The sequence below is a fragment of the Lactuca serriola genome, chromosome 1 (genome assembly GCF_051521515.1).
Source record: "Lactuca serriola cultivar US96UC23 chromosome 1, Lser_US96UC23_V15, whole genome shotgun sequence".
In the NCBI taxonomy this organism is placed as follows: Eukaryota; Viridiplantae; Streptophyta; class Magnoliopsida; order Asterales; family Asteraceae; genus Lactuca; species Lactuca serriola.
Window position 1 is genome coordinate 122,972,512 of NC_136408.1, and position 22,509 is coordinate 122,995,020.

At 41.0% G+C, this 22,509-nt stretch overlaps 1 protein-coding gene across 1 annotated transcript; it reads right to left on the reverse strand.

Annotated features, from left to right (window-relative positions):
- Positions 1–4,016: 4,016 nt before the first annotated feature.
- Positions 4,017–4,748, reverse strand: LOC145061101 (uncharacterized). Its single transcript, XM_079008480.1, has one exon. It carries the CDS (start codon positions 4,746–4,748, stop codon positions 4,017–4,019), a length of 732 nt encoding a protein of 243 aa, XP_078864606.1.
- Between the last annotated feature and the right edge of the window lie 17,761 nt (positions 4,749–22,509).

Sequence of the window (22,509 nt, forward strand, 5' to 3'; positions counted from 1 at the left end):
TCTAAAACAGAAACATAGCTTTAAATAAATTTTATAGGAAACTATGATTGCTCTGGATTCCACAACTATAAAGAACTCATTATAACTCCAAAAGATGAATTAAATATGAATTTTACAAAATGGTGTATCACTTCTGTCTCCAACAATACAGTCAAGTGATGTTGGCCAATTCTACCCAACTTGTGTGTAGAATTAGTCCAAAATAAAATTAATAGAAGTAAAGGACATAGTAGCAAAAGTCTCAGAGTTGGAATTGAATGAAAAGCATCTCTCAAACTCCATATATAAAATTCACATTGTGGACAATCACAGCACTAGCAAAAGCTGGTGACTGCCCACTGACCTGGAGTGTGGATCCATTATACCCAATTTATAATTGGAAATAACACCCCATATTCTCCAGATCTTAAATTCATAATATAAGGAACATATAGAAACTTGGAATCACTCTGGATCCTTTTCCAAGCCTTAGAAATGATGAAAACAAAATGACATATCAGAACAGACCCGGATCAGACCTAACAGCAAAGATTCCATTCTTTCACATAGATAAATCCCTTATCAGTGAGGTTGGCCTTCTTAAGAAAGTTAGCCAACACAATTTATGAACTTTTGGAACTGGTTTGGGGTCCGTTTGAGTTTTAGGGCTCCAGATATGATTTTTACAAAATGACTACAGATCTGATGGAAAACAGAATCGTAGCCACCCGTGATTCCTTTTTGGCTTATCCATCCTTCTCCTTTTGAAACACATTTTAAGATGTGTTCATCATCCCAATTCAGTCCCCATGATAATGGTGGTACTAAAAAGGGTTAGGGATCATTAGGATTTCATTTAGCCACAAGGATGTAATAATAATCAACATGAAAATAAACATAAGCACATAAAATCATCATTCTCCCTTTTAGGGTTTCCATGATCTTTTGCCACATGTAATCCCCTAGATCCATCATCCACCATATATGGGGTGAAGATAGGATCTTGACATGATGTATAACATACAATTACAATAAAATAAGAATGAGAAAAGGTGAAGATGAAATAATAAAACTAGAACAAGGTTATGAATCAAGTCGTAAGAAAGGATAAGGAGGTTCATACCAATACGAATCAAGGCTGGAAATGAACAAGAATTAAGCTCCAAACAGCCCCTTGGCTGCTCTTGATCCCAAAGAGAGAGAGAGGGACGATTTTTGAGAGAGAGGGAGGGTTTAGAGTGTTTTCCTTGTGTGTGTTCCAAATGATTCAATTTACACATTAAGTACTATTAACTAGATGGACTTTGCAAATAGGCCCATAGCCCATGGACTTCAATAAAAGGAGTTTACAAGATGATCAAAAGAGTCCAATAACATAAGAAATCAGACATTGGTTAAATAAATTAACCCAAGGTTACAAGGATAATTAAATTAAAATAACCAAACGTACCGAGAAAACACGGGGCGTTACAACTCTCCCCCACTAAGAACGGACTTCGTCCTCGAAGTCAACACCTAGAAACAGATCCGGATAATGAGCCCGCATCTCGCATTCCGGTTCCCAAGTCCATTCCGAACCCTTCCTATGTTGCCACTGCACCTTAACCAGGTTATTAGTCTTGTTGCGGAGAGCTTTCGTCTTTCGTTCTAAAATAGCGATTGGTTTCTCAACATAATTGAGACGCTCGTCAATTTGTATGTCCTCCAGTGGTATCACAACGGTCTCATCAACAATGCATTTTCGTAACTGAGACACGTGGAATGTATTATGAATTAGACTAAGCTCGTCTGGAAGCTCTAAACGGTAAGCCACCTTCCCCACACGAGCTATGACCTTGTAGGGTCCAATGAATCGGGGTCCGAGCTTTCCCCGCTTCCGAAATCGAATCACACCTTTCCAGGGGGAAACTTTAAGCAACACATAATCTCCCACCTGGAACTCAATATTGGAGCGTCTTTTGTCGGCATAACTTTTCTGACGACTACTCGCTGTGACCAAATGATCCCGAATCACTTGGATTTTCTTCGTAGTCTGTAGCACGATATCGGTACTCCCAAGTACCCTCTACCCAGCCTCGCCCCAACAAACGGGCATCCTGCACTTCCTCCCGTACAAGGCTTCATACGGAGGCATTTTAATGCTCGAGTGATAGCTGTTGTTATAAGAAAACTCAGCTAGATGTAGATGGTCATCCCAACTACCCCCAAAATCAATCGCACACGCCCTAAGCATGTCCTCCAACGTCTGAATCGTCCGCTCACTCTGCCCGTCTGTCTGCGGATGGAAGGCGGTAGTAAAATGTCATCGTGTGCCCAATTCCTCTTGAAACTTCCTCCAGAACCGAGAGGTAAATCGGGTGTCTCGATCGAAGACGATAGAAACGGGCACCCCATGTAATGAGACAATCTCCCGAACAAAGATCTCGGCTAATTTCTCCGCCGATGAGCTCTCCTTTATAGCCAGAAAGTGAGCACTCTTAGTCAAACGATCAGCAATCACCCATATCGTATCTGATCCTCGGGCAGTTCTAGGAAGTTTTGTAATGAAGTCCATGGTTAGATGCTCCCATTTCCATTCAGGAATCTCCAATGGTTGCAACTTCCCATGCGGTTTCTGGTGTTCCGCCTTGACCTTCCGACAGGTCATACATTCTTCCACAAATCGAGCCACATCATTCTTCATTCCATGCCACCAGTAAGCCTCATGAAGGTCCCGATACATTTTAGTAGCACCAGGATGGATAGAAAATTTTGACTTATGAGACTCATGCATTAGGGTTTTCCGATTTCCCCCGGTATATGGAACCCAAACCCTACCGTAGCGAGTCAGCAAACCCCGCCCGTCTCGTTCCATCTTAGGCAACTCTTTCCCAATCTTCTCACGCCTGATGTTTTCCTCCAGTATTGCCGTCTTTTGGGCGTCCCGGATTAGATCTAACAAAGACGACACCATCGTGATCCGGAGACACTTAGCTCGAATCAGTTCGACAGATTATTTACGACTGAGAGCATCAGCTACCACATTAGCTTTATCGGGGTGGTAGTGAATTTCACAATCATAATCTTTTACCACATCCAACCATCGGATCTGCCTCATATTCAAATCCCGCTGCTCGAACAAATATTTTAGACTCTTATGGTCAGTGTATATGATAAACTTCACTCCATAGAGATAGTGTCTCCAAATCTTAAGAGCGAAAACAACAACCCCAAGCTCCAAATCATGAGTGGGGTAGTTTCGTTCGTGGGGTTTCAGCTGTCGGGAGGCATAGGCTATCACCCTATCTCGTTGCATTAACACGGCACCAAGACCTTGAAGCGATGCATCACAGTAAACCACCATATCCTCAACCCCATCAGGTAAGGCCAAAATCGGAGCATCACACAATCGTTTCCTTAGCTCATCAAACGCCAGTTGCTGCTCCGAGCCCCAAACGAAATTCATTGATTTCTTGGTCAATCGGGTGAGTGGTAAGGCGATTTTAGAGAAATTTTCAATGAACCTCCGGTAATAACCGGCTAAACCCAAGAAACTGCGAATTTCAGAAGGTGTTTTTGGAATCTTCCATTGTTTAACCGCATTAACCTTGGCTTGATCAACCTTAATACCGTTTTCTCAATGTCAGAGGGTGAGTACGGAATGCTGTTTTCTCAATGTCTTCTTCACGAACCCGCATCTGATGGTAACCGTAACGTAAATCAATCTTGGAAAACCAAGATGCTCCCTGAAGCTGATCGAAAAGATCGTCAATACGTGGCAATGGGTACCTATTCTTTATCGTGCGCTTGTTTAGCTCCCTATAATCAATACACATTCGCTGGGATCCATCTTTCTTCTTCACAAAGAGAATAGGAGCACCCCAAGGCGAGCAGCTTGGCCGTATAAACCCTTTATCACTTAGTTCTTGAAGTTGATCTTGGAGCTCTTTCATTTCAGGTGGTGCCAAGCGGTAAGGAGATTTCGCTACTGGAGTCGCACCTGGCACCAAATCAATGCGAAACTCCACTTGCCGAACAGGTGGCAAGCCAGGGAGTTCCTACGGAAAGACATCGTTGAAGTCGGAAACGATAGGAACGTTGTCTAGTGCTATAGCAAAAGAGCAAGAAGCCATAGTCAGGCGGGGAATGTCCCCCTGAATAATAAGTTCTCCACCTCTAGGGTTTCGAACACGAACTTGCTTCTTACGACAGTGGATTTCCGCATCAAACGCATCAAGCCAATCCATGCCTACGATAACGCAGAGCTCTCGCATCGCAATAGGGATAAGATCAATAGGGAATTCAACTCCAGAAAACTCGAGAGTGCAACCCCGATAGACATCGGTGACATAAATAGTGCGGTTGTCGACAACATCGACAACCATTGGGTGAGCCAATTTTCCGATACTACGCCCCAAACGATTAATAAACGTGTGAGATACAAAAGAATGGGTAGCACCGCTATCAAACATAACAACATCGGGCTTGGAATCTAGCAAATAAGTGTCTGCCACTGTTGTTGTAATCACCGGCTCCTCCACAGTGATCTGGTGAGCACGACCTCGTGTCACCATAATGGTTCCCTTAGAGGATGATGCAATTGCAGGATTTGTACCCCTGTCACCTTTACCAGTCTTCAACTTCGGGCATTCAGGCTTCTTGTGTCCCGTCTCGTTGCAGTGATAGCAGACGGGAATTGCAGAAGTAATATGAGGTACTGCACTCGCAGGGGGATCCCTACAATTCTTCCAATGATGCCCTGGCTTTTTGCCGTTGTAGCATATCAACATATTTTTCTCGCCCTGAAGACGTCCTATACTCATACCTTGACTTACTACCCTGCTTTTGCGTTTTTTGGGCATCTCTGGATGTCTTGGAAGAGGTGTCATTGGCCTTCCTCTTGGACTGGGTCTGCAACTCGATTTCCCTCCTCCTCGCTACATTCATGATCGCAGATAAATTCGAGAACTTCTGCATGCTAACAAATTCCCGAATCTCGATACGCAGGATGGCCGTGTACCGGCTGACTAACCAGGCCTCGTTCCCAGCAAACGAGGGGCAAAAAGATAGCATCTCCAAGAACTTGGCGTTCAGGTCACTAACGGATTCGGTAGTGTGCTGTAAGGCCATGAACTCTTGCTGCATCCGCTGCTGCTCCACCTTAGTCACATATTGTGCCTCGAACCTCTCCACAAATTGGGCCCAAGACATGGCCCTCACTTCGTCTTCGTTCAATAGAGCGGTGATGGTGTTCCACTATGTCTTTCCCTGTTTTCACAGCTGATTCATGGCGATCACTGCTTTGTACTAGTCCGGACACCCAACACTTATGAAGGCGCCCTCAACATCTGACACCCAGGGCTCAGTAGCAACTGGGTCGGATTCACCATTCCAAAGAGGAGAGCTACACTTGTTGAACTTCTCGAAGTAGTATGCCGAATCCTAAACAGGCAGAGACAGTAACGCTTCCCCGGGAATAGCCGCGAGACGCTCATCCAGAAGAGCACTGAATTGGTTGATTATGTCGTTGGTCACACCCGGGATTAGTTCTTTGAAACCGTTATTGAATTCCTCAGCGACAATATCCCTAACTTGCTCCATTTGGAGTTGATTAAGTCGAGCAGGCGGAGCCATTGGTATCCACAGAAGAAGGAAAATCTTAGAAACAATTCAGCCTAGATATTTCTAGGAAGACAAAACACTCAGCTTGCCGAAAATTTTTCAACCTTGCCCCGACTCGAAACCGGCACCGATGTTTCAAATAGTAGGGGCCCTTCTACTACCTTCCACACAAGTTCCAATTTCGCATTCGCGTCTAGTTTCAAAATTTCCAGTTCGCTCTAGCCGTTAATTTTACAACTCTCTCACATGTTAACACTAACTAAGTGTGTAATCTAATATTTTAAGGCTAGTAGAATCCAATTCATAGTCAACAATTTAACATAAGAAATAAGGCTTACTTGGCTGGCTGACTGGTACACCGCGACATCTTTCACTACTAGTCTTCAGAAAGTTTGAAAAATATTTTAAAAAGAAAATAAACTCTTATAGAGTCTCAAATTTGAGTCTAGAACATCCACAAGAATGCCTAGTTCCCTCAAACCTGGCTCTGATACCAACTTGTGACACCCAATTTTTTTTTTGCAAAAATTTTAAACTTTTAAAACCCATCTTAAATTAAATTAAAACAACTGAAATAGTCATAACATAATCCATCAACTTAATAATCATATAAAATAAGTGCGGAAGTAATAATAATAATAAGGTCCCAACAAAATAACTAGTAGCGATGTCCCGATGCTCCATGTCAAGCCTTAGTCTCTTTAATCTTAACACCTGAAAAGTTATAAGGGAAAAACGTAAGCACGAAGCTTAGTGAATTCAAGCACAGACATTGTACTAACATTCATATTTACTAGCCCTAATCCATTTTCCAATTATAATGATAAAGGCAAAGAACAAATCAATGTCTATATTACGAGAAGGACTTGTAGGTTTGAACCGCACCGGGAAGATCCCGTATCATTTGGCCCTAATCACCGCACCTCACGAAGAGTATTACATTGGTGATCTTACCTACCCACCGCACCGGTAAATCCGTATCCTTTGGTGGTGTCCCCATATCCATAATTAGTTACATACAGTGCACATGTACGAATTAAAACAATACTTATATAGTATAAATTCAAATAATCACACACGAGCTAACTAGCAAACACAATCATCAATACAAAGGTGTGAGAGAACTCACCTTGAGTGAGTATTAAGGATGGCTAACAATCAAATAATGCTACCAAGCTTGAGAAAACTTCAAAACCTCACCTAAGAAGGACTAAAGGTTAGAAAGGAGAAGTAACGAAGCTATGAGTTGAGAAAAGAGTAATCACAGCAAGGTCTCTAAAACAGGCCTGCTGTTCAAAATGGATTTACTCCAAAATCTAAAACAGAAACATAGCTTTAAATAAATTTTATAGGAAACTATGATTGCTCTGGATTCCACAACTATAAAGAACTCATTCTAACTCCAAAAGATGAATTAAATATGAATTTTACAAAATGGTGTATCACTTCTGTCTCCAACAATACAGTCAAGTGATGTTGGCCAATTCTACCCAACTTGTGTGTAGAATTAGTCCAAAAGAAAATTAATAGAAGTAAAGGACATAGAAGTAAAAGTCTCAGAGTTGGAATTGAATGAAAAGCATCTCTCAAACTCCATATATAAAATTCACATTGTGGACAATCACAGCACTAGCAAAAGCTGGTGACTGCCCACTGACCTGGAGTGTGGATCCATTATACCCAATTTATAATTGGAAATAACACCCCATATTCTCCAGATCTTAAATTCATAATATAAGGAACATATAGAAACTTGGAATCACTCTGGATCCTTTTCCAAGCCTTAGAAATGATGAAAACAAAATGACATATCAGAACAGACCCGGATCAGACCTAACAGCAAAGATTCCATTCTTTCACATAGATAAATCCCTTATCAGTGAGGTTGGCCTTCTTAAGAAAGTTAGCAAACACAATTTATGAACTTTTGGAACTGGTTTGGGGTCCGTTTGAGTTTTAGGGCTCCATATATGATTTTTACAAAATGACTACAGATCTGATGGAAAACAGAATCGTAGCCACCCGTGATTCCTTTTTGGCTTATCCATCCTTCTCCTTTTGAAACACATTTTAAGATGTGTTCATCATCCCAATTCAGTCCCCATGATAATGGTGGTACTAAAAAGGGTTAGGGATCATTAGGATTTCATTTAGCCACAAGGATGTAATAATAATCAACATGAAAATAAACATAAGCACATAAAATCATCATTCTCCCTTTTAGGGTTTCCATGATCTTTTGCCACATGTAATCCCCTAGATCCATCATCCACCATATATGGGGTGAAGATAGGATCTTGACATGATGTATAACATACAATTACAATAAAATAAGAATGAGAAAAGGTGAAGATGAAATAATAAAACTAGAACAAGGTTATGAATCAAATCGTAAGAAAGGATAAGGAGGTTCATACCAATACGAATCAAGGCTGGAAATGAACAAGAATTAAGCTCCAAACAGCCCCTTGGCTGCTCTTGATCCCAAAGAGAGAGAGAGGGACGATTTTTGAGAGAGAGGGAGGGTTTAGAGTGTTTTCCTTGTGTGTGTTCCAAATGATTCAATTTACACATTAAGTACTATTAACTAGATGGACTTTGCAAATAGGCCCATAGCCCATGGACTTCAATAAAAGGAGTTTACAAGATGATCAAAAGAGGTCAATAACATAAGAAATCAGACATTGGTTAAATAAATTAACCCAAGGTTACAAGGATAATTAAATTAAAATAACCAAACGTACCGAGAAAACACGGGGCGTTACACACAATGCTTAGACGAAAAACCCTAGAAGGAGTTACGCGGGGCGTACCCCCTTGGTACGCTCAGCGTACCTAAATGCGCATGGAACTGATCGGGGACCTCATCCCACTACGCTGCACGTTTTGAGACTTACACCCAACGTAAGTCCAAGACTCATCCTTTCAATATTTTTGGTTTGAATAGATTAAGACAACATTTCATATCTCTTATCTTGACATTCCTCAGTCTCCTAAACCATAAAGTCGAGACCTTTAGGGCTTTGCATGGCTGGAAAGGTTATAACTCACTCCAAGCTTTTATTCCCTTTTCTCATTAAGTCTAAAACTCATGCATGACTCAATAACCACGACCATGTTTGGATTTTTATAGATCCACAACACATCCTAAGCTGAAATGGGCCAGATCAAGGCTTCGAGAGACCATTTACACCAAAAAGTCTCCATCTAGGGACAAAAACCTAGAAAATGGACCATGAAACACAAAACCAAAATAAAGAGGAAAGTTTTGAGCTTTTTACCTCCAAGTGAAGCTCCTCCTTCTGTAGAACTCAGATCCAAGCTTGAACTCCAAATTCTAGCCTCCACAAGCACCTCCCCTTCTCCTTCACTAATAGATAAGGGCACTTTCTAGCTCAAAACACTCACACAAGCTTTAGAATGAAGATAATGCTCTCTTAGGGTTTCTCTCTGTGAAATGGTGGCTGAGGATAAGGCCATAGCATTCCTTATATAGTGCACAATTCTCATTTAGGGTTTGAGTCTGGGCCCACTACGCCCAGCGTACTTTCAGGTATGCCCAACATACCGTGTGTATTCCGCGTCCAACTTAAGCGTATGAGTACGCCCAACATAATCATTTGTCGTAACTTTCATTTAAGGGCTAAACTTGACGACTTGAAGAAGAAGAAGGGTTATATAGATATACCCAAATTCTCGGATGTTACAACTCTCCCCCACTTGAATTAGATTTCGCCCTTGAAATCGCTCCTTACAACACAGACTGAACCCAACTAACCGAGAAGCCCCACCGAAGGTCCTTAAACCAAACGACAATCACTTCCAAAGATACTCAATCCCACCAAAGACTCCGGACCTGAAAAGGGCAGACCCAACTACCGCTGCGGTACTCAATCTGAATCTTAAGTCCACCCTCGAAACATCACCCTGTTAATCGCCCACCGCCTAACAGACTCTAAGAACACTCTACCAACCCTGATTCCCTGATCGATCCTGATCGCAACCTCAAAAGGAACAAAAAGGTCATAATCTCCTTCTTTCTCCAGGGCTTACTGCAAGAACCATCATTAGGATTCATTAGAGAGAATGAACCCCAAACTCTAATCTCAGACACCAAAAAGTGTTCATGCTTTCCTGAAAATATCCTCTAACCCTTATAAACACAATAGATGAACCTCAAATTCACCCATTCCATAACCAGAAGGTCTCACCAATTCCCCCCTTTATAGTAACTAACCGAGAAGCCCCACCGAAGGTCCTTAAACCAAACGACAATCACTTCCAAAGATACTCGATCCCACCAAAGACTCCTGACCTGAAAAGGGCAGACCCAACTACTGCTGCGGTACTCAATCTGAATCTTAAGTCCACCCTCGAAACATCACCCTGTTAATCGCCCACCGCCTAACAGACTCTAAGAACACTCTACCAACCCTGATTCCCTGATCGATCCTGATCGCAACCTCAAAAGGAATAAAAAGGTCATAATCTCCTTCTTTCTCCAGGGCTTACTGCAAGAACCATCATTACGATTCATTAGAGAGAATGAACCCCAAACTCTAATCTTGGACACCAAAAAGTGATCATGCTTTCCTGAAAATATCCTCTAACCCCTATAAACCCAATAGATGAACCTCAAATTCACCCATTCCATAACCAGAAGGTCTCACCAATTCCCCCCTTTATAGTAACTATCTCTACTCTTAGTGACACCCAAGTCACGTAGTTCTCTTTCCTCAAGTGAACCTTACAACTCTCCTAAAGATCGGCTCACCCCTGAACTCTGTCATTTACTGCTCCTTAGTTCTGTGCATCCCACAGTACCTCCCGAACCGAGGCACTGACCTAAATAGGTTAAAGACATCAGATAGCAAAGAATAACTCTCACATGGAACCCACCTTCGATTCCAGAATCTCATCTCGTCAATCCGGTGCACCATCAGGGCCAAAATCAACACGGGAGTTTGGTCCGACCCAGAGTTGGAACCACTCATCCTAACGAAGCACTCAACTCATAACTCATCCCCTGCCACCCATGCGTACATCATTTAGAATATAATGATTCCCGATCATTGAGGAGACCCCGGTCTCGCCCCTGGTCCGACCACCAGGCTGCCAAAAGCTCATAAATTAAGGCCACCCAAAGCCTAAAACTCTTCGGCATCATGCTCTAATCAAAGGGGTACTTTATCATAACAACCTCTCGCTGACTAGTGAGTACTATGGCTTCATGTAACATCACAACAACATTCCTTTAACAAATAAGTACAACGGCTCCCCATAGCATCACAACCCCCTCTCTCCGACTAGTGAGTACTATAGTTCCCCGTAGCATCACTACACCCTTTCTCTGACTAGTGAATACTATGGCTCCCTGTAGCATCACTACACCCTTTCTCTGACTGGTAAGTAGTACGGCTCCCCGTAGCATCACAACTCCCTCTCTCTGACTAGTGAGTACTACGGATCCTCGTAGCATCACAATACCCTCTCTCTCTCGTAACCCTATAATCTCATTCTGACGTCAACACCACACTACATCCCCTAACTCATGCTCCGCGGACTAAAATAGATAGGTAAACACACACACTTGTCCCTATTTATGCATCACATATTTTGACAGCAACCGCCATGACAACACATCCTTCCCTGCTGGAATCCACATTCTTAGAAATCCCTCTAGATGTCAATACCCGAAGGGCCCCTACTGCAACCGTAGGTACTTGATACTCCATTTGCCGTCTTAACTCAACACCTGAATAATTCTGAATTGAGGGCATTATACTTGGATACTTCTGAACACCATCACAGAACATCATGATGTCCTGCCTCAACCACTGATGGCATCATACACAGATACCTCAAAGCACTCCCTCAGAATCTCATAACTATCCTTCCTTCCTACAACACACAACTTTGGAATATTCCAATTCTCAATTGAAACATGGAGGAATCGACAATCACTCGCAACATGTTGTCAATAATCCGAAACTCCCTCCTATAATGCTCAAAAATCAAGCAAGCATACTCGTAACGGCCCGGATGAGTTGCCAAAACCACTTCCGCCCTTCCCCAACTACTTAACAGCCCTAACATTGAATCAGAATTCTTCCATCACAAACCAACCCTATGAGCCAACCACCTCGAAGAATTCCTATCCATCCTAAGGTCTCCGACCGATGGCCACTTGCCGTGGAGACATTCATCCTTTACCAAATGTATACCACATGCATTATCTCGCTCTATACCTCGCTTCAATTACCAATAACCTTGATCACATGAATCTGCACTGCAGGTCTCTATATCCGGATCTCCAACCAATCTCGAACAGATCTCTGATCCTCACAATAAAATACCCGGTTCTCCCTCACTTAGGGTTCAAACCGTCACTAATTAGCGCACCAACAATCTATCTCCCAGCCTGTTTCCACCAGCGACATCACACCTACTCTTGGAAGTTGCTACGTAACGCTCGATGATCTCCTTGACAGAGGTCAAGCAACTCCAAAACCCTGAATCTCATATGGAATCCTCAGAACTTCCCATAATGACGGCCTCTTAGTCATTAAGAATCTCATACCATTCCATCACCGGACCTTCCAACTGTCCAGTACTAACCCTGAATCTTAGTCTATAAATAATGAACTATCATTCTCCTCCTCCTCGACTCCTCAACCAATGCTCCATCATGTCCCTTATTATAAGAGCAGAACCCACATTTCCACTCTCGATACCTACCCGTCAAAGACAATAACAGTCACCGCCCTGATATACTCCTCTTGATTGTCCGAAACTGCAGCTAACACATTCCCTACCATACTCAAATAGGGCGTACCCTGGTCCTTGACCATCTCAGTCCCCACTGACGACCTGATCAAGCTATATGTTTACCTTATGGCAAACCTATTGCCATAGACTCTGATTGAAGATCACCATCAGTGTAATCCCACAGGACTCACTCCTAAACTTAGAGAACGAAATGTCAAGACTTCTTACGTCTCCCACAGGAACATAATTAGCACCACTCGGGCCACAGAAAGTGACATCTCCACTATCGGCCGGTCGCCCAGCCCAGACCGTATTCTTCCATAACACACCATCCCTGCTCAACCCTATGTCTTGCGACTCCACAAGCATATAACTAACAATTCCTTGGAGCTAACATGATTTCCTTCTCCCAGGATGCTCCACTAAAACTCGTTCATCCTGGCCTTCAGGCTCCACACCCCTCCACATCCGACCTCGGTCTAGACAATCTCCACCAAATAACCAGTAAAACCAGAAGCGCTAACCGCCACATATCATGGTACTCGAACCATATGGCTACCCCTTGATTTGCTATGAATCATGGTGCTCGAACCATGTTCTCCCTTCTCAATCTATCTCAAATCATGGTACTTGAACTATGACATTGCTTTTCGATCTGCTACCAATCATGGTACTCGAACCATGACATCATCTCTCAATCAGCCACCAATCATGGTACTCGAACCATGACATCATCTCTCGATCTGCCACCAATCATGGTACTCGAACCATGATTCCACCTCTCGATCTACAACCAATCATGGTACTCGAACTACAATATCTCCTCTCAATCTGCCACCAATCTTGGTACTCGAAACATGATATCTCCTCTCAATCTTCCACCAATCATGGTACTCGAACCATGATATCTCCTCTCAATCTGCTACCAATCATGGTACTCGAACCATGATATCTCCTCTCAATCTGCTACCAATCATGGTACTCGAACCATGATATCTCCTCTTAATCTGCTACTTAGAACCTCTGGAATCCTCCCTTCATTGATTATAGGTGCTCTGCTTTTAGTAGTCCGGGCCCATACTACCTTCCACATCTACCCGTACTCTCAACACGGACCATCCCAGATTCCCTAAGTAGCTGCTCAACCTTCTCAATCCCAATCTCAACATGCATTGCTCGCTCCCCAGCGAGATGCTCTACTCTGTCAGCATACTCATCGGACTAAGGTCACTTCCTAGGATCTTCCTAGGTTCTCACACTCCTCTGCCATCAGCTGCTGAGAAACTCCTTATGATGCCAGTCATCTACCTCCTGAATATCGTCACATTCACTTGGTAGCTGACTCCCATCATCGGGAATTCCACAAAGCACGAAGCAAGCAATAGTCAGGCATAGAAATAACATGTAAACCCCGCTCTAGGTGATATCTCCACTTGCTCTACACATACTCAAAAGATTTCACCAAAATCTGCAACCCTACCCCCCACACGTATCTAGCTACTCTCTCGGTAGGCTCCACCAATTCTCATCTAGGTATCTCTCCTAGATTACTCCTCTATGAAAATACCTCTCTACAAGGATTCCCACTGGATACTGTTACTCAACACATACTCAAAAGCACATCACAGATAACAGCAACTCCTAGGCTAAGGCATCACAAATCAGGCCACTCTAGTCCTAACATATGAAATACCTAGCCTATCTCTAGCATGCATAATATCTCATAATATCTCATAAAACATAAGGTAAGGGTATTTTGGGAAATCACCGTTTGGGCTCTGACTGATTGTACACACTGTTCTTTTTCGTTTTCTCTTAGAAACTCTTGCTTGTTTTAGAAAAATCATTTATTTTGAAAATTTTCCTCAATTCCTCAGTTTGAGTCCAAATATACCGGAAGGTGCATCCGAATCCCTCAAACCAAGGCTCTGATACCAACTTGTAATGACGTGAAAATTTACAAAAATTTTTCATTTTGAAAATGCATACTTTTCATAACACTCTGTATAACAATCTCATTTGTTCAATTTTCAAAACATAACTCCATATTTGATTACTTAACAATCCAGAATCCTCAAAACATAACTCTTCCTCTGGTGTGTACAATCAAGCTAGTGTCGTCCCGCTATCCTGAGAAACCTAAAACACATATATCACATAACACGGTAAGCATGAAGCTTAGTGAGTTCCCCAAAATACCACATACAACACAAATAAGCTATTCTGTTCAATATGTCTCAGTGGGACCCTCCGGTCCCATAACTCTATGGACCCTCTAGTCCTAACTCTGTGGACCTTCTGGTCCTAACTTTGTAAACTCTGAATCATACATAGCATAAATCACATAGAAATAATGCAGTGTATCACATCATATAAATAACATACAAAATACTCTGTCACATAACTCTAATTACCACTCTAGGTAAAGTATAGTGAGAAGACACACCTTAGATGATGAACAGCTCCTATAGACACTGTTGATACACACCGACCTCTATCTCTGTGCCAAACCCACACTTATCTCAATTAGAAACTAGGTCCAACCCCTCACTTATTAGGTCTAATGATAAACCACCTACCAACCCATCAATGCCCTAAACCCATTGGACCCACCAAGGCCCAATATTAAAATGGGCCCTCACATGGCCCAAATCCCAAACAAAAAGGCAAGCCCAACCCAAAGGCCCAAAGCACATATATACACTTCTCTGGTCTAGGACTCTATTGCATGAAGTCCAAACTCCAGGCCCAACACTCAAGGCCCATCACAATGCTTAGACCAAAAACCCCCAAAAGGGGTTATGCAGGGCATAACCCCTTTGTACACTCAGCGTACCCAAACGCGCATGGAACTGATCGGGGACCTCAACCCACTACGATGCGCGTTCTGAGACTTACACCCAACGTAAGTCCCATACTCATCCTTTCTATATTTTTGGTCTGAATAGTTTAAGACAACAATTCATATCTCAGATCTTGACATTCCTCAGTCTCCTAAACCATAAAGTAGAGACCTTTAGGGCTTTGCATGGATGAAAAGGTTATAACTCACTCCAACCTTTTATCCCCTTTTCTCATTAAGACTAAAACTCATGCATGACTCCATAACCACGACCAAGTTTGGATTTTTATAGATCCACAACACATCCTAAGCTGAAATGTGTCAGATCAAGGCTTAAGGAGACCATTTACACCAAAAAGTCTCCATCTTGGGACAAAACCCTAGAAAATGGACCATTAAATACAAAACCAAAATAATGAGGAATATTCTGAGCTTTTTACCTCCAAGTGAAGCTCCTCCCTTTGTAGAACTCAGATCCAAGCTTTAACTCCAAATCCTAGCCTCCACAAGCACCTCCACTTCTTCTTGACTAACACACAAGGGCACTTTCTAGCTCAAAACACTCACACGCAAGCTTTAGAACGAAGATAATGCTCTCTTAGGGTTTCTCTCTGTGAAATGGTGGCTGAGGATAAGGCCATAACATTCCTTATATAGTGTAGAAGTCTTATTTAGGGTTTGAGGCTGGGCCCACTACGCCCAGCGTACTTTAAGGTACGCGCAACATACCGTGTATATTCTGCGTCCCACTTAAGCGCATGAGTATGCGTAGTGTACTCTTCAGTATGCCCAGTGTACTTGTTTGTCATTACATTCATTTAATGGCTAAACTTGACGATTAGAAGAAGAAGGGTTAAATAGATATACCCAAATTCCCGGATGTTACAAAATCACAGGTTAAATATTTTTCCTTTTAAGGATAAAGGGAAAGAGGTTACCTGGTCTAGGAAAAGACCTTTAGATGATGTACTGAATGAAACCATTCTTGACAAAAGCTTAAATTCAAATGAAGAGTGTTCTTTAAAGGTTCATGAAGAGAACTTAGAACCTAGAAGAAGCAAATGGGGCAAAATAGGCAAAGAGTTTGGACTTGATTACATGATATATGTAGTGAATAATGAACCACAAACTTATAAGGATGCTACGGATTCTTCTGAAGATCCCTTTTGGAAGAGGCATTCAAAAGTGATATTGAATCCATTGTGAAGAATAATACTTGGAAATTGGTTGATTTGCCACCTAGGCATAAACTAATTGGGCACAAATGGATATTTAAGAAGAAGTTAGACCCGATGGTACCATTAAGAGGTACAAAGCTTGTTTAGCAGCTAAAGGGTATTGTCAAAAGGAAGGTCAAGGCTTCTTTGACAAATATTCACCTGTTACAAGAATTACATCAATTTGTACATTGATAGTAATTCCATCCATTCACAATTTGAAAATAAACTAAATGGATGTGAAAATTGCTTTCTTGTATGATGAATTAGATGAAGAGATTTATATGAATCATCCTGAAGGGTTTGTGGTTAAAGGTCATGAAAAAAAGTTGGTAAGTTAGTTAGATCATATTATGGACTAAAACATGCTCCATAGCAATGACATGAGAAGTTTGATTACACATTACTCTCTAATAGATTTAGAATTAATGAATGTGATAAATGTGTTTATGTGAAACAATACAGGAATGTTGGTGTCATCATATGATTGTATGTGGATTATATGCTTATAATGGGTACTTGTTTGGATGTCAACAATCAAACCAAGAAAATGCTACACTCCTTCTTTTTCATGAAGGAATAGGGAGTAATAGATGTGATCCTTGGTGTAAGAGTTCAAAGAAGACTGATGGTTATACTCTTACTCAGTCCCATTATATTAAGAGTGTACTCAAGGAGTTTGGACACTTTAATGACAAGCCGGTAGTCACCCCATTTGAAACTTCTGGTCATCTTAAGAAGAATAAAGCTGATAGTGTAGTTTAGTTAGAATATATTCAAGTTCTTGGTAGCTTAATGTATATTATGAATTATAGTAGACCGGACTTGGCTTGTAGTGTAAGTAGATTGAGTAGTTACACCCATAAGCGTGGGAAAGATCATTGGTATGAATTACAGAGAATGTTTAAATATTTAAAGCATACAATGAAATACGGATTGCATTACACGAGGTATCCTCCTGTACTAGAAGGATATTGTGATGCAAATGGATTTCCAATACTACTGAGGCAAAATCGACAAGTGGATATGTGTTCACTCTTGGTGTAGCTGCTATCTCTTGGAAATCATCTAAGCAAATTGTAAATACTCGTTCTAAAATAGAAGAAGAGTTGGTTGCTTTAGATAAAGCTACTGAAGAAGCTGAATGGCTTAAAAGCTTCCTAGAAGGTATTCCTGTGTGGCCTAAACCTGTTACTGCCATTGGTATATATTGTGATAGCATGGCTACTCTCACTAGATCACAAAGCAAGATATAGAGTGGCAAATCAAGACACATTAGGTGCAGTCACCTTACAATAAGAGATTTGCTGAAGAATAGAATAATTTCCATTAGCTACATAAAGTCAAAGGAAAGTGTAGCTGATCCTTTGACAAAAGGCCTTAGTAGAAAGCAAGTTCTCTTTACATTAAGGGGAATGAGCTTAAAGCCAATATAATGAGCCACCACTTGGCGGAAATCGAAGCTAGTAATGTTGGAGATCCCATGGTCTAGGTTCTGTAGGACAACTAGTTGGGGAAGATTCAAATCACCATTAACACAAAGGTATCCACACTCTTATGATATTTATTTTGTGTTTTCTATTGATGATATAGGGATGTTTTCTTTATTCTTAATTAGGCTGATGGCTGTTATAGTGAAATAGTACTAATTATTCTATATTAGCATTACCTATGTGAGATGGATGTGACGTCGCATCTTTGGTATGGCTAAGCTCTCTAAAGTCTCATGAAGAAAGAATTGTTCACGAACGAAATGAACACAATGGTAAGAATTGAATCACACTTAAATATGATATGTGTGATACCTCTTGTTTTGATTTTACTACACAAAATGGTTAGTTCAAGACTCTAGGTCACAACCCACAAAGTAGATCCAAGTAGTACTCACTATGAAAGGCTTAAGTTTTATAACACCTATTCAGATGCATGTCATATCTTACTTCCGTTAATTGATAATAAGCTAATTGAATATCAATTAACTTATTATATATATTCAAATGTGGGTTATTCTTGAAGTTTAAATAGAAAATGTGGGGTATTATTCAAACTTTGTACCAGAAAATTACCATCTAGGACTTGTCCTGTATTAGAGGAAGAGAAAATCTTTTCCCACCTAATAAGTCTTGCCCCAATCATTTAATCAAATGGATCAAGTAATGGGTTAACCATCTTGGATTTGGGTTGTGGTGTTGGACTAGTCAAATTAGGCTAGTAGTAGGCTAAGATTTATTAAATATTAATGGTCAAACATTGGGCCTTGGGCCTTGGGGCTCTTGGGCTCTTCTTGACTAAATAATATTTCTTGTATATAATCCAAAATAAATTAGTAATTAATTAATTTTTATTTCTTTAGTAAAAAACATATTCTATTTAATATATGATTAATTGCAGAAAGTTTTTAGCAATTAATTTTGGTTGGTGGTTTACAACCACTACTAGAAGCCTATAAATGGAGGAATTCAGAAAGAATTTGAGGGCCAAAGAAAAATAAATGTTTTCTCTAAAAAATCAGTCTTCATATCAAAGGGATCTTGGTGAATTCTATAGATTTTAGATCTGTTCTAGAATTGGTTGTTGTATCCTGATGACAGACCCGTTCTTGGCCAATTTCTGCCTTAGGACACCGCCATTGCAAGCCTCAATCTACTACTTCAAGTTTCTATTTTATGTTGTAAACATCGACATTCAAGTATGTATTTTGTTTTGTGAATATTTGATATATATATATATATATATGTATATATATATATATATATATATATGTGTGTGTGTGTGTGTGTGTGTATTCGATTTATTTATGTTTCTGTTTGTCATATTTAATATTTGATTATTATTGTTATAGAATTTATGAAACACCACATCTGCCAACAATTTACATAAAAATAATATAATTATTTCAAAATAATTTATTTTTTTAAAATACACAAACCTTGTCCGGTAATCCCTTCAACAAAACTATAGGGCAAGAAAATTAATTGGTATCCTCTCAAAGAGAACTGTTTTTTACCTTGGTAATGTCCACATTGATCGTGAAATCAAGTTCCGTAACATCCCGTTTAAAATAGAATGCTTAAATAATAAACTGGAACACCGAGAAGTAAATTCATTATTATTATTATTATTATTATTATTATTATTATTATTATTATTATTATTATTATTATTATTATTGCCCAAAATCAAATAATAATTAGCAACGTATGGGTTTCGGGAAACCGAATGACAAGATTCGAATCTCCGGGGGTTAAAGTGGACATTCACGGCTTATTTTGTAAGCATTTTAGAAAGCACGGTGTAATTGGTAACATTTGGACTCATTTTGAAAGGAATCTCCGAAGTCAGGGTAGAAATAGTAAAAGATGGACCTATCTTGAAATAAATGGAGGAAGGCAGGGCTAATAGTGTCATTATGGACCAAATTTTATATGGATCGTGGTTTATAAGCGGTCATCCCTCCGCAACCCTAACCCTAGTAGCAATTTAGCCGTCACCCTCTTCCCTATGACCTCCGGCGCCGTTATTCGCTACTATGAAGTCGCAACCCACCATTGAAGCCCTTGCTGTCGACGGCAATGAGGGTCACCAGGAAATGAAGTTACGTGCGTTGCTGCCACCGTTTGCTCGCTAGACTGCCTTTCCTTCCCAGCGAAGTTGAGTAACCGCTAGTCCCCCACAGTCTTTTTATTCTTCTGTTGCTGCAAGGTCACCATTCCGGGCGGCTGTTGTGGCTGATGTTCTCCTCTAATGGCCATGCGCCATCGTTCGTGTTGTTGTCACTGTCTCCTATCGTCATCGTGTGCCACCAGGTGGGTGGCTACATCTGTTTTGGTGTGTAAATTTGAGTGTTGTTGTGCTAATCATCGTCTTTTGGAGCGTTTCTGTTGGCCGGAAAACCCGAGCAAACCACCATGGCTACCAACCGTGGTGGCTGACGCCGCTAGTTCTTTTCTGCCACCCTTAACCACTATGTACAGGTGGCTATGAGTGTAGTTCAGTGTTTGTATGTGTGTGTTTCACTTGTGACGGCTGTAGGACTGTTTCTTGAAGGGAGATTCAAAGAAAAACCCCGCTGCTACCATTATTAGGTGGTGGCTGTCGCCATGAACCACCACCGACCACCACAAGGGTGACTGTGTGTGTTATTTTATGAGCGTGTGTGTTATTCAGATAGTATTATAAATTCTATTGTAATCGGTATAAGAATAATAAAAGGAAACTCATAACCACCACCATTAAGTGGTGGCTGCCACCTACTGTTCCCACCAACCGCCGTGTTGGGTGGCGGTGTGCCTAGTTTACGTTTTGACTCGTTTGGGGTGCTTTGACAGAATGGGCCCAATGAAACCCTAGTGGGCCCAACAAAACCCTAATGGGCCTAATAAACCTTAATTGGTTAAAAGACATAAATATTAGGCCTATTGGGCTAATATGGGGTTGGAAAACCTAATTAGGGTTTAGAAAACCATAATATTGGATTTTTGGGCTTTTGACTTATTGGGACCACATTTGGGCCATTAGAATTGGACTATGTATTAAGCCTAATCACACCATATGATTTATCTAGTAAAGTGGTATACTTAATGGATTAAGTCCTTAATGGGTTAAGTGAGAAATACCTAACCCTAATTGTCATTTTATGTGAAACCCTAAGTTCACTTGGGCTTTGAGTCGGGCCTTTCTATTGGGTTTTGGTGATTAGGATATTGATGGGCCCTCCAAGAACAATTATATGGACTATAATAATTTAATAGGTTTTAGGGTAAGACCTATGTGAAGGATTGGGCCCAATTTGGAAAATTAGGCCATAGATGGGCCGTAATTGGGCCTTTATAATTATGAGATATTGGTCCATTAGAAATGCCAAATGATTGGATTGGACTAAATGGTTGGGCCTTTTAATGAGACGATGTAAAGGTTGGGCCCAATATGGAAAAATGGACCATATGTTGGGCTTTGGTCCATGGTTTGACTTTTGGGCCTTTGGATTGGGCCTGAGACTGAATAAAACTAAGTTAGGGTAAAGTAGTCTTTTATGGCAAGTTTGGAGTTGACGTTATGCATTGGGACCCAATTATTAATTGGGTATTGTTTGATGTTGACAGCTCGGGAACCTATCAACCAACACTGGAGTTTTATCTGCGAGATTTCAGTAGTGCCAAATGAGTCTCCTCACCATACCAATGGGTCTAAGGCACCAATTCTGTCCCATTTTATGATATGTGATACACTAGCTAAAGTTGTATTATGTATAATGTTAGTTGGTTATGTGCTAGGGAGTATGCTAGTGATTATTTGGTATGCTAATTGATTATGTGATATGTGATATGCTAGTGGTGTTTGTGATACTTGCATGGAAGACCTCGGGGGGTTCCCGGGGCACTTAAGTGGACGACCTTAGAGGGTTTCCACAAGATCCTAGGTAAAGACCTCGGGGGGTTCCCAACGCACTATGGTGTATGACCTTGGAGGGTTTCCATGGCATCCTTAGTGAAGACCATGTGGGGGTTTCCATGGCATTGGGCTAAGACCATGTGGGGGTTCCCATGGCACCCGGTGTAAGACCCTGGAGGGTTTCCAGTGCATCCTTATGTGTTTGCATGTTCATCTTATATGTTGGTATGTATGTTTTGATTAGTAGTTAGTAAAGGCCATGTGGAGGTTCCCATTGCAGTGGGATAAGACCCTGGAGGGTTTACAGGGCACCCAGTGTTACACCTTGGAGGGTTTCCACGGCATCCCTATAATTTTATATGCATGGCTGGTGTAGTTGATATGATTTACGTGAGTATGTGAATAAGACCTTGGAGGGTTTCCATGGCATCTTTATATGTGTATATGTATGCTTATGCGATTGTTACAGTTTATGTAGTAGTTATAGCTGATATGGATTATGTGGTTATGTGGATTGTGTAGGGTATGCTCTACGAAACTTACTAAGCTTCGTGCTTAAAGTTTTGTTTATGGTTTCAAGTATCATCGATTTGGAGAAGAAGGGCTCGGATTGATTGTAGTGCACACCCCTATGATTTCCGCAATGAATGATTTTTGGATAAACTCTAATAAATATTTTACTTAAGGATGATTTGAAATGTTTGAAATATA